The 12145-nt window shown below is 37.3% G+C and overlaps 1 protein-coding gene across 4 annotated transcripts in view; it reads left to right on the top strand.

Moving 5' to 3' along the window:
• The window catches only part of ROCK1 (Rho associated coiled-coil containing protein kinase 1), a 156572-nt gene that overhangs the window by 61250 nt on the left and 83177 nt on the right, over nt 1-12145 (top strand). For 3 of the 4 annotated variants that reach the window (XM_019653869.1, XM_019653868.1, XM_019653870.1), the window contains exon 1: nt 11783-11879. In XM_019653869.1, the coding sequence (XP_019509414.1) occupies nt 11814-11879 (66 nt within the window). In that variant the 5' untranslated portion in view covers nt 11783-11813. Of the gene's footprint in view, nt 1-11778; nt 11880-12145 lie in introns of those variants that run through there. The other variant, XM_019653871.1, reaches the window with a different exon arrangement.

Raw genomic sequence — 12145 nt, 5'->3', positions numbered from 1 at the left:
CTCACGCTGGCTGCTGGCTACACACGGTAGCCCATGGCAACCCACTGCAGCAGGGGTTGCAGCCTATGCTGTCACTGGCGACTCATGGCAGCCCAGCTCCAGGTAGAGCTGCTGTTCAGCATCTTAGCTGCAGAGGGCAGTGTCACTGGCCCTCATATGTAGGATCCGAACCGGGGCCCTCTGGCGTCCCAAGCCAGCTCTTAACCAATGTGTCACTCGGCCAGTCCCCAAAGATTGATTTTTTAAACAGCTTTATGAGATATAACTTATATACTATAAAATTCACCCATTTAAAGTATACAGTTGTTTTATATGTATTTAGATTTGTGCAACCATTACCACTGTCACTTTTAGAACATTTCATCACCTCAAAAAGGAACCCATACCCATTAGCAGCCGCTCCTCATTTCTCCCCTAGCTCCCCAGCCCTAGGCAATGATTATTTTGTCTGTATATGATTTGCCAATATGGACATTTCCTGTAGATGGAATCATACAATATGTGGTCTTTTGTGACTGGGTTTTTGGACTTCACATGATATGTTCAAGGTTAATCTGTGTTATAGCATGTATTCTTTTTAATTGCCAGATGTTCTATTGTATGCGTATATCCACATTTTGTTTACCATTCATCAGTTGATGGACATTTATATTGTTTCTATTTTTGGCTATTACGAATAATGCTGCTATGAGCATTTGTGTACAAGATTGTGTGTGAGCGTGTTTTCGTTACACTCAGGTAGATATCTGGAAGTAGAATTGCTGGTTCATAACTGTAATTCTATGTTCAACATTTTGGGAAACTCAAAATTGATTTTTAAATATATATTTTTATTATTTTGGAGTAAATGTATGTGGCTCTTCTTTTTTTTGTGGAAGGATAAGAGCTTCATGTAGTTGATGGTCTCCATTTGTAAATAATAACATTAAATGTTTTAAATGTTTTAATAAGTATCATTGAGCACATACATACATCAGGGACATACCCATAAATGAAGTATGGTCTTTATCCTTAAGGAAATGGGAACTACAGTCTAATAGAAAAAACAGACAACTCCAATCCAGATTGATAGATGAAACAATAGGGAAATAGTGGTGTCCCAGAGGAGGGAGTCATCCCATGTGCTTGAGGGGGATCAGGAATGGCTGAGGAGGAGATTCAGGATTAGATCTTGTTTGATAGTAACTTGTCAAAGTGAGGCATTTCATTTCAAGCCAGTGATCAGTACCTGCAAAGGCATGGAGATATGGAGCAGTATGTCTCTGTAGGCAACTGCAAATAATGGCTTTGCTAGAGCATTGTTGGGGAGAGAGTCTAGAAATAAAAGACTGGAGAATCAGACAGCAACAAGATCTAAAAGCCTTTCTATGCTGTTTTGAGGAGCTTGGATTTTTTTGGCTGATCTGTTTCTCAAACTGTGTGTGTGTGTGTGTGTGTGTGTGTGTATGTGTACGTGTACATGTACATATTGGCAGAATATCACACATCTTCCTAAAGCTTGAATTTTATTTGAAGATTTGGGCATAAAATAATTTTTGCATTGAAACAGATTTTTATGCAATTGAATATCACATTGTAAGTTTTCCAAATAATTTTAGAGCTTGTTAGGGCTGCTTTGACTACTCTAAAAATATGCAAGGTATACTAGGTTTCTTTAGGCAGAGCGTAGCAGCATTTTGTTCAAAAGGTGTATTGTGCACCTGACATTTTTAAAAATTTTAAACAGTCGGGATATGTCTTACTGTCAATAGTGATACCTGAAATGATGGTGTATTTTACAATCTAGGATTTTAGCTAGGCAAAATATTTTTTTTTCTCATTAGAAAGCAACAGAGTAATTGTAGAAAACTTGAAACATATAGAAAATGTGAGTAATAAAATAATCTGTAATCCCACCACACCACACTCAGAGATGACTGCAGTTATCATTTTGGTATATTTCTTTCTGGCTTGTTTTCTATCTATATACCAATGTATATATTTGTTATTTTTTTAAATTGAGTTCATAAACCATGTATAGTTTATTCTGTTTCTTTGCTCAACATTATCTGCTGAACATCATTCTGTGTAATTTTTTCAACAAAATTTTAAAAGTTGCCTAATACTTTATTATATGTATGTGAAATTACATAATCTTTACATTTTAAAAAACATTTTATTATAGAAATCTTGGTTCCACATCATATCTAATTTCTTTAGGATAAATTTCTAGAAGTAGAATTTACTGGATATAGAGTCTGATTTTTTTTTTTAAAGACTCTTAAGAATACCATGTGTTTGCTTTTAGAAAGTTAAATTGAAGAGTGTGTGGGATTGAAATCTTTCTGGTAACCCTGAAACTATAAATTCTCAACCTTTCTGCACTATCTCTTTTGCACACTTGTGATTATTTAATAGACCAATTAGCTTGTTAGTGGCCTTTCGAGATATATAGTGTCTGTTTCTGACTCAGTTTGCCCATTTCATTCCTTTCTTACTGTGCTGTGCAGTAATATCTCACTTCTCTGAATCTTAGCTTTCTGCCAGCATTACCTGGCTCAACACAGTTGACAATCAGAAATTGGTAAGAGAGTCTGATGGTCTCACAGTCCTATTTATTAGTCTTAAAATTAATGAGAGCTTACCAGATTTATAATTTTGCCAGTTTTGCGTGAAACAAATTTTATAAATAACAAAAGAGTTTGATAATTATGGGAAAAAATAGAACACTATAAGAAAGATTGGAAGTTCTCAGAGTTTCGCAGTTTTAGATAGGGTGAGTAGTGTAGGGCACACTAAAAGTGATATTTGAGAAAACTGAAGAAGTTGACAAAGTTAGCCATGCAAATGTTTGAGGGAAGAGAATGGTGTACAGAAGAACAGCCAGTGCAAAGGCCTAAAGAGAGGAGTGTACCTGGCATGTTTGAGGAGCATCCAGGAAGCCATTGTAGCTGGAGAGGATTAAGCAGAGAACAGGATTATGTCAGAGGTAAGGGAATTGGGAGGCTAGATCATGTAGAGTCTTGTAGGCCATTATAAGATCTTTGACTTTTACTCTGGGTGAGATGGCAAGACATTAGAAGAGTTTTGAGCAGCGAAGTGACATGATCTGACTTGTGTTTTAAGAATATCACCCTGTATTAAGAATAGACTATGGAGAGCCAAGGTTAGACACAGAAGTGATCTCAATAATCCAAGGAAGAGATAATGGTGGCTTGGTCCAGCATGGTAGTGCAGAGAATGAGAAGTTACCAGGTCCAAAATATATTTCAAAGGTAGAGCCACCATGTTTTCCTGAAAGGATGTGTACTATAAGAAAAGGGGGGAAAAAAAAGTCAATAATGATCCCTAGGTTTTTGTCCCAAGCAAAATTGAGCCATCAGCTGAAATGTGGAGATCCTAGATAGAGGTTTTGGGTGAAAACATCTCGAGTTTGAGACACATTAAATTTGAGATATCTGTTACCCAAATAGATATATGTTGTAACTGAATATATAAATCTGAAGTTAAGAGAGAGTTCTGGACTAAAGATAAATATTTGGGAGCTGCTGACATGTAGATGGTTTTTAAAGCCCACCAAGGAAATGAGTGTAGGTAGAGAAGAAAGCATTATGAAAGATGGAGCCTTGGCTTCAATATTAAGAAATCTGGGAGAAGAGAAGGAACCAGCAAAGGCAATTGAGAAGAAACCACTGAGACTGAAAAAAAAAAAACCACCAAAAAAACGCTTAGTATTGTTGGAAGAATGTCGTGTACTGCAAGTCAAGTAAAGAAAGTGTACCAGGAGAGAGTGATCAAATTGTGTCAAAGGCTGCTGACATACCAAGATGAGGACTGAGAATTGGTCGTTGGATTTAGCCATATGGTGGTTATTTGTGACTTTGACAAGCAGTTTTGGTTGAAAGGTAATGGCCAAAGCCCACCCAGAGTGGATTTAGGAGCAAATATAAGAAAGATTTAGAAACAAAAAGTGTAGACAACTTTTGAGGAATTTTGCTGTAGTGGAGTTGAGTAATGGGGTAGTAGCTGGTAAAATAAATGGGATCAAGATATGTGTTTGTTTAAGATGACAATGAAAATAGCATGAGATGATCCATTTAGGAAGAAGAAAGCTTGATACAGGAGAAAGGGGAGAATTGCTGGAGCAATGTCCTTAAACTAGTGAAAAAAAAAAATGACATCCTTGGTGGAGTGATTAATGTAAGATAGCAGGATTCTTCTATAATAAAAGGTAAAGAGACCAAATATATGAGTGCACATGCTGTTATTTGGGAAAACATTTATAATTATAATTCTGTGGCAGTTTTCTTCTGATTGTTTCATTTGTTTCAGGGTAGCAGTCAGTAAATTCATTAGCTATGAAAGAGGATCAATTGGAGAGCTGTGGGAGGTTTGAGAAAAGAGAAGATAATGTGAAGTACAGTTTCTAGCAGAGTGAGAGAGTGAATAGACTAGGGAAACACATGATTGCCAAGCATAATTAAGGGCCAGATTTATGTTTGTGATTATGAATTTAAAGTGGGATCCGTCAATTTGATTTTACGTATTTATTCAGATATGTTGAACTGCATGGGGGGCTGACATACAAGGTGTGGTCAAACAGTACAATGAATGTTTAAATAAAAATAAATTATTACAGTAAAAGACATGTTGCCATTAATCCCCTCAAAATACTCCCTCTCACTTTGAACACACTTATCCCATTGTTATTGCCACTTTCTGAAGCCGTTCTGGAAATCTTCTTTCATGAGTATCTTAGTTGTGCTCTCGTGGCTGCCTCCATGTCCTTAATCTCTTCAAAACATTTACCTTTCATGGTCATTTTGACTTTGGGGAAGAGACAGAAGTTGCACAGTGCCAGATCCAGTGAATAAGGTGGATGAGGACACACCGTAATATTTTATTTGACAGAAATCACTATACCAGAAGGGATATGTGACACAGAGCGTTGTCATGATGGAGGACGAAGTAAAGACACTCATGAAAGAGGACTTCCAGAACTGCTTCAGAAAGTGGCAAGAACAATGGGATAAGTGTGTTCAAAGTGAGGGGAATTAATGCCAATGTGTCTTCCTCTGTAATAACTTTTTTTATTTAAACATTCACCATATTTTTCAATCATACCTTGTAGAATTAGTTGGAGAGTTGGGTTTAACTAGGATTATGGTTTTGCCAAACTTAACATGAGAACCAGGGCATTGAAGGTGTATGCAAGCGAGTGATTTTAATAATTGATCATGAAATTTAATCTGGGTAGGTAAGAAAGAGAAGTTATCAGCTCAATGAGGTACAAAAGAAATGGAACAGGATCAGTGGATTGGAGATCTTGAAAGGGTTGGGGATTTTTGGAGTTGAGTTGTTGGAGGGATTGAGCAGGAAAGCTAAAGGAGTGCTTAGAGAGTGTAAGATTTGAAATTGAAATTATGGGAGGATTATAATTATTGACAAGGACAATGTCCAGTATATGACCATGGAAATGAGTGACTGAGATAAGGTGAAGTACAAGATCACTGAAGGAGAGAAGTCAAAGGTATTGGGAGGCCAGGTTATTAGAAGTATCATCTATGGATATATTAAAATCCTTCAGAATTAAAACAGGAGAATATCGAAGAGAAGATCAGTAAACCAGAAATTAAAATTATCCAGCAATGAGATGTGATGACTGAAGGGTCAGTAGAGTGCAGCAGCAACAAGGGGTAGCGGGAAATATAATCTAATAAAATGAAAACGAAAGCTGGCAGATTTAGGGTGGGAGTATAGAGGTGGCAGTGGAGTTCACCTATCCTACTTTCAGGGCCAATGGTATAAGGCATATGTGAGGGTTAAGGTCACCACTTGAGAGCTGCAGGGGAAATGGTGCCCTCCCTCAGAGGTGCTGAGTTCCTATGAAAGCAGAAGTTGGCAAACGACAGCACACAGGCCAACTCTGGCCTACCATTTGGTTTTGTATAGTTCATGAACTAAAAATGGTTTTTATATGTTTAAATAATTGGTAAAAAGTAAAAAAAAAAAGAACAATTCATGACATGTGAAAATTATATGAAATTCATATTTCACTGTCCATAAATGAAGTTTTATTGGAATATAGCCATGCTCATTCTTTTAGGTATTGTCTATGACTGCTTTTGGCTGAGTTGAGTAGTTGTGACAGAAATAATGTGGTGTTGTCATTACTTCACATGACTATTCAGCACACTGTAAACAACAGTGGCGCAGTTACCACTTGACTGTTCAATGTGTATCACCATACCATATTATTTATTTTTCTTTTTTAATTTTTATTTACTTTTTAAGCTGAGCCATCCTGCCACCTGTTGGCAGCTCAGCAGCAGCTCAGCTCAGGCCGGGAATTGAACCGGCGACCCTATTGCTCAGAGCTCTCGCTTGTGAGTATTTATTTTTATTGCCACTGCATACCTGTTGAGTCATATCAAAAAAGGGGAAGGTGAATTTTGAATGTTGTCATTTTGAGGCACAGTGGCAAAGCATTGTGTTTATCATGCAAGTAACACAGTAGCTGTGCTACCATACGAAGTCTGACAATTAAGGTCGCGAACTTGCCACCGTGCTCTTACATTGGCAGCACTGTTCAAACAGCTCAGTAATGTTTCATAACCTTGGTGTAGCAGTGCCTCACAGCTGTGTTCGTGTTGACATGTGGCAGTGTCTTGGCTGAGTGGCGTTCATTATTGTTGTTTTTGTGTGCCGTCATGAGAATGTCTGAGCTTGAACTAAGAGCAACAGACAAACATTCATTTTCTTATTAAACTTGGCAAGAGTGGAAGTCAAGTCATGGACATGTTAATCCAAGTTTATGGGGATAATGCCATGAAGAAGATGGCAGTGTACAAATGGATTAAACGTTTTTCTGAGGGGAGAGATTGCATCACTGATGAAGAGAGGTCAGGGATTCCAGTAACGAGCAGAACTGACGAAAACATTGCAAAAATTTGTCGAATTGTGCATCAAAATGGTCGGTTGAGGGCTGGCCAAGTGGCTCGTTGGTTAAGAGTTGGCTTGGGAACACGAGCTCTGAGCATCAGGGCCCCCGGTTCTGATCCCACATGGGCCAATGATGCTGCGCCCTCTACAGCTAAGATGGTGAACAACAGCTTGACATGGAGCTGGGCTGCCGTGAGTTGCCAGCAAAGGTGTAGGCTGCAGTGGGGCTGCCGTAAGCTACTGTAAGTGGCCGGCAGCCGGCATGAGCTGCCGTGAGCTACCGTGAGCAGCCATCCAATGGCTGGCGATCGATCTGCCTTAGCCAGGAAGAGCGCAATGTTCACAATACAAACATGGGCCAGTGAAGCGACGTCCTCCACAACTAGACTGAAGAACAAAAGGACAGCAACTTGTCTGTTCCCCTTCTCTGATTCTCCAACACTGTTCCCTCCCCCAATTCCCCAATAAAATCTTGAGAGAGAAAAAAAAATCGTCGGTTGACTGTGAGAAGCATAGCTGACCAAGTAAACATCTATAGAGAAACAGGAAAATCTTAACTGAAAATCTTGGCATGAGAAAGGTGTTTGCAAAAATGGTCCCAAAGGAGCTCACCAATGAACAAAAGCAAAGGAGAGTTGAAGTTTGCCAAAACCTTTTGAGATACAAGGCGGTATTTTGGGCCATGTTATCAATGGTGATGAAATATGGGTGTACCAATATGACTCTGAAACAAAGCGTCAAGTGCACAATGGAAGTCAGCCAATTCTCCACCATCAAAAAAGTTCCATCAGTCCAAATCAAGAGTCATAATGATGTTGCTAACCTTTTTTGATATCAGAGGGATTATTCATTACAAATTTATACCAACTGGACAAACAGTTAACCAAGTTTACTATTTGGAAGTGCTGAAAAGGCTGCGTGAAAAAATTAGATGAAAAACGACCTGAACTTTTCGCCAACAATTCATGGCTCTTGCATCACAATAGTGCATCAACTCACACGGCACTGCCTGTGAGGGAGTTTTTAGCCAGTGAACAAATAACTGTATTGGAAGACCCTCCCTACTCACCTGATCTGGCCCCCAATGACTTCTTTCTTTACCCAAAGATGAAAGAAATAAAGAAAGACATTGTGATGGCATTCAGGACATCAAGGGTAATACGATGACAGCTCTGGTGGCCATTCCAGAAAAAAACTTCCAAAATTGCTTTGAAGGGTGGACTAGGTACTGGCATAGGTGCATAGCTTCTCAAGGAGAGTACTTCGAAGGTGACTGTGGTGTTATTCAGCAATGAGGTATATAGCACTTTTTCTAGAATGAGTTCGTGAAAATTACCAGAGTAAGTACTCATCATAATATTCCCTATTCACAGGACAGCAAAAATCAGAAAAAATAGAAAATTTAAAATGGAACACCTCAACTCATTACAATAGAGTTTTCTTTCAAAAATAAAAAAGACAAATGAGGCTGTAACTTACATAAGTTTACAAGTGACTTATTTGTTAGCCAAGCAGGGAGAGTCGTTTGTTGAGTGCTTGCAGCAGCAAAAGAAATGTGTACAGAGAGAAAAACTTCCTTAAGAACAGCTTTTTGGCAAAAACAATTGCTCAAATAGTGAGGCCATTGGGAGGAACATCAATAGTCAATTAAAAAAGAAGACAAACAATTTGATTGATTCTCCTTGACTCTTGTTGTTTATTTGAGGAGACAATACCAAGTTTGAAGTGACTAAAGAATTATCCTGAATGTATAGTCTGCGTGGAACAAGTACAGGCAAGAATAGTGCTAAAGAAGTTGAGAAAACACTTAAGTACAACTTGAAATGGAGTCTGCTGAGATGTGTTACAAGTGAAGGTAGTTAAAATTATGCAAGGCACAGAAAAAGCCTTAGTTGGCCAAACTAACAAAGCTTGTGAAAACAAGGTATTTAAAGCCTATAGTTATTCATTGTATATTCAAAGTACTTACATCACCAGGTACTTTGTGGAAAATATTTGAATCTATTATGTTCTATTGAACCACAGTGTCAGTGGTAAACGTCACTCACTCTCATGGAGTTAACCATCAAGTCTAAAATTTTGTCAAAATTTGGGCTGGCCGAGTGGCGCATTGGTTAAGAGTTGGCTTAGGACGCCAGCTCTGAGCAGCAAGGTCCCGGTTTGGATCCCACATATGAGGGCCAGTGACACTGTGCCCTCTACAGCTAAGGTGGTGAACAACAGCTCGACCTGGAGCTGAGCTGCTGTGAGTCGCCGGGGACTGCATAGGCTGCAGTGGGGCTGGCCGGCAGCTAGGGTGCACTTTCTTGAGCTGCTGTGAGCGGTCGTCCAATGTCCGGCAAGCGACTGCCTCACCCTGGAAGAGCACAATGATAATACCAACATGGGCCAGTGAAGTGACGTCCTCCACAACTAGACTGAAGAACAAAAGGACAGCAACTTGTCTGTTCCCCTCCCCCAATTCCCCAATAAAATCTTTAAAAAAAAATTTTTTTTTTTTTGGTCAGAATTTGAAGCTGGACATCCCAGTTTATTCTTAGCATACAGCAAAGTTGATGGCTTAGCAATGCTAACATTTTATTGTGTTTTGTTTTGTTTTATTTTGTTAGTTGAGGACTGCTATGGACTAAATCATCCTCCCATCCTAATTCCATATGTTGAAGTCCTAACCGCAAATATGACTACTTGGAGATAGGAACAATAAGGAGGCAATTAACATTAAATGAGGTCTGTTAAGATAGGATTAGTGTCCTTATCTGTGTGCACACACAAGGAAGAGGTCACGTGAGCACACAGAAAGACACCGGCAAACAACAAGCCTAGAAGAAAAGGCCTCATCAGAAACCAGACATACTGGTTGCCTAATTTTGGACTTCCAGCCTCTAGAACTGGGAAAAAATGAATGCCTATTGTTTAAGCCACCCAGTCTATGGTATTTTGTATGGCAGTATGAGATGATTAAGACATGAAACAAGATAAATGTTTTCCTGAAGGAGAAAAACCATTCTCAACTGTCATTGAGGTTTCATTGAACATTGATTGACTTTGGGAGTAAGTTTTTGCTCCAGATTTGATGTTTCTTAATGAATTCAACCTAAAATTAAAAGGCAAAATAACACTTTTATGCAAAACTTAAAGTCATTTGACAGCTAATATTGTTTGAATCACAAGTAATGCTTTCTACACTTCTTGTGCTGTCAGAAATTAACAGGAATCAAGATCTTCATTCCCACACAAATTTGCAGCAGATATATTTTTTGAGATCAAACTACAGACTTTATAAACTATTTATGGCTCTAAACTTCATATAACCAGGGACAGGGATCCTTTCTCAACCCAAAGGCTATTATATAATACATTATCCTGGTTCAGGCCTTTCTTGTATCTATTTTACATATTAATCTGCTTTAAGCATTATTGTAAAAAATATTTTTGATGATTAAATAATTTTATAACTGGCCTACAGGTAAAGTTCAAGCTCCTTAACCAGTTTGGAGCTCTCCAACATCTCCAAATTCTTACCAGAGAGTTAATACTCTAGCAACATAGAACTTCTTGTATACAGTTCCTCTGTGCCTTTTGCTTATATATTGCCCATCTGCCTACAGTATTCTCTCATTTCTTCTCCCCCTGTGGCTAACTGCTACTCTTCATTTTAGACTTGTTTCTGGTGTCATCATCTCTAGAAAGCCTTTTCTAGCCATCTTCCTCCCAGGCAGGCTTGGGTTAGGTATCTTCCTTAGTACTCCACAAACTGTTCTTATGACTCTTGTTAGTTTTTTTGTTTGTTTTCATTGTTTTTTTTCTGTTTCATTTGCTAGTTTGAATTCCTTAAGAGCAAGAATTATGTTTTAAATTTATCTTTATTTATCTACAATGATTACTATAGAGCCTATATAGTAGACACAAATATTTGTGCAGTAAATTAATTGATTATTGTATCTTTCTGGTGCATCTTGCAGTAAATATGTAACCTAAAATTAAATGTATTTATGTTTTATGCTATCCCTGTATGAAAATTTGCTCTCTGTTGCATGTGTTTATTGGTCATAATGTACATAAACATTTGGGTTTACATGTGTATTTAAAAAGAAAGACAAGAATATTATATGCAGCTTTTATTAGGAACTAGAACCTAAGTTTAATAGCTGTTCTGTATTTTGTACAACTCTGAAATGTGAAGCTTTTCCATGTAATCTCATGCCAATGTTGACCCATGCGGATTAAAATAGCCCTATTTTAATCTATGACCAAATTAGGAAATAGAATATCTATCCAGTGGGGATTTGTAAATTATTGTAGTTTGTAGCATGACAGTTTTATATAAATAATTGCAGTGATTCCCACTGTGTTTTAAGTTAAAAAATCTAAGTTCAAATAGAGGAATGTAATGATATAAGTACGTGATTCTTTAGCATGTTTGCCTTTGGTATCTTAAATTAGTTATATCTTTTTTAAAGGATCATCAAAACTGACTTGATAAAAAGGAAATTTTATTAATCTAAAATATCTACTCATGGTCTCAATTCAAATTTGATGTGTACTTAAAATAGCAGGAACTAACTAATTATCCTCAGTGTGTATTTATAGTATAATTGTTTTCTAAAACATTCTCTTAAATCAGATTTTAATGAAAACATTTTAATAGCTAGAGTGAAGTCATCCCAGAATTTAAGACAATTCTTAATGCATTGAACATTTCTCTGTTTTATAACTTTGCATTTTACTATATACTAAGTAATTCTTAATGAACTCTTTTGTTTTTCATTGTGTTTCTCAAGAACCTGAAAGTAAAATAAGCAGTGTTTGTTATAATGCTTCTTTGATTTAAAATTATACACTTTTCTTTTCATACAGATAAAGACACAATAAATAAAATTAGAGATTTACGAATGAAAGCTGAAGATTATGAAGTGGTGAAGGTGATTGGTAGAGGTGCATTTGGAGAAGTTCAATTGGTAGGTTATTTTAATGAGATTAAAAAACAATAACTTTTAAAAATTAAAATCCACTTGTATGTTTAACATGTTATTTGGGGAAATATTATTTTCATAAAATTGTTGCTTTAAATTGCTCTATGCCAGGAGTCGGCAAACTTTTGAGATGAAAGAGCTGACAGGGGTCAGCAAACTGCAGCTCACGAATTGGCTCTGAAGTAAAATTGAAAATGAAAATAAAACTATCATACTTTCATTAATAAAATTTTGAAAGATATTATTCACAT

Source organism: Hipposideros armiger, unplaced genomic scaffold, assembly GCF_001890085.2.
Source record: "Hipposideros armiger isolate ML-2016 unplaced genomic scaffold, ASM189008v1 scaffold_209, whole genome shotgun sequence".
Lineage (NCBI taxonomy): Eukaryota > Metazoa > Chordata > Mammalia > Chiroptera > Hipposideridae > Hipposideros > Hipposideros armiger.
This window is presented reverse-complemented; position numbering and strand designations above follow the sequence as displayed.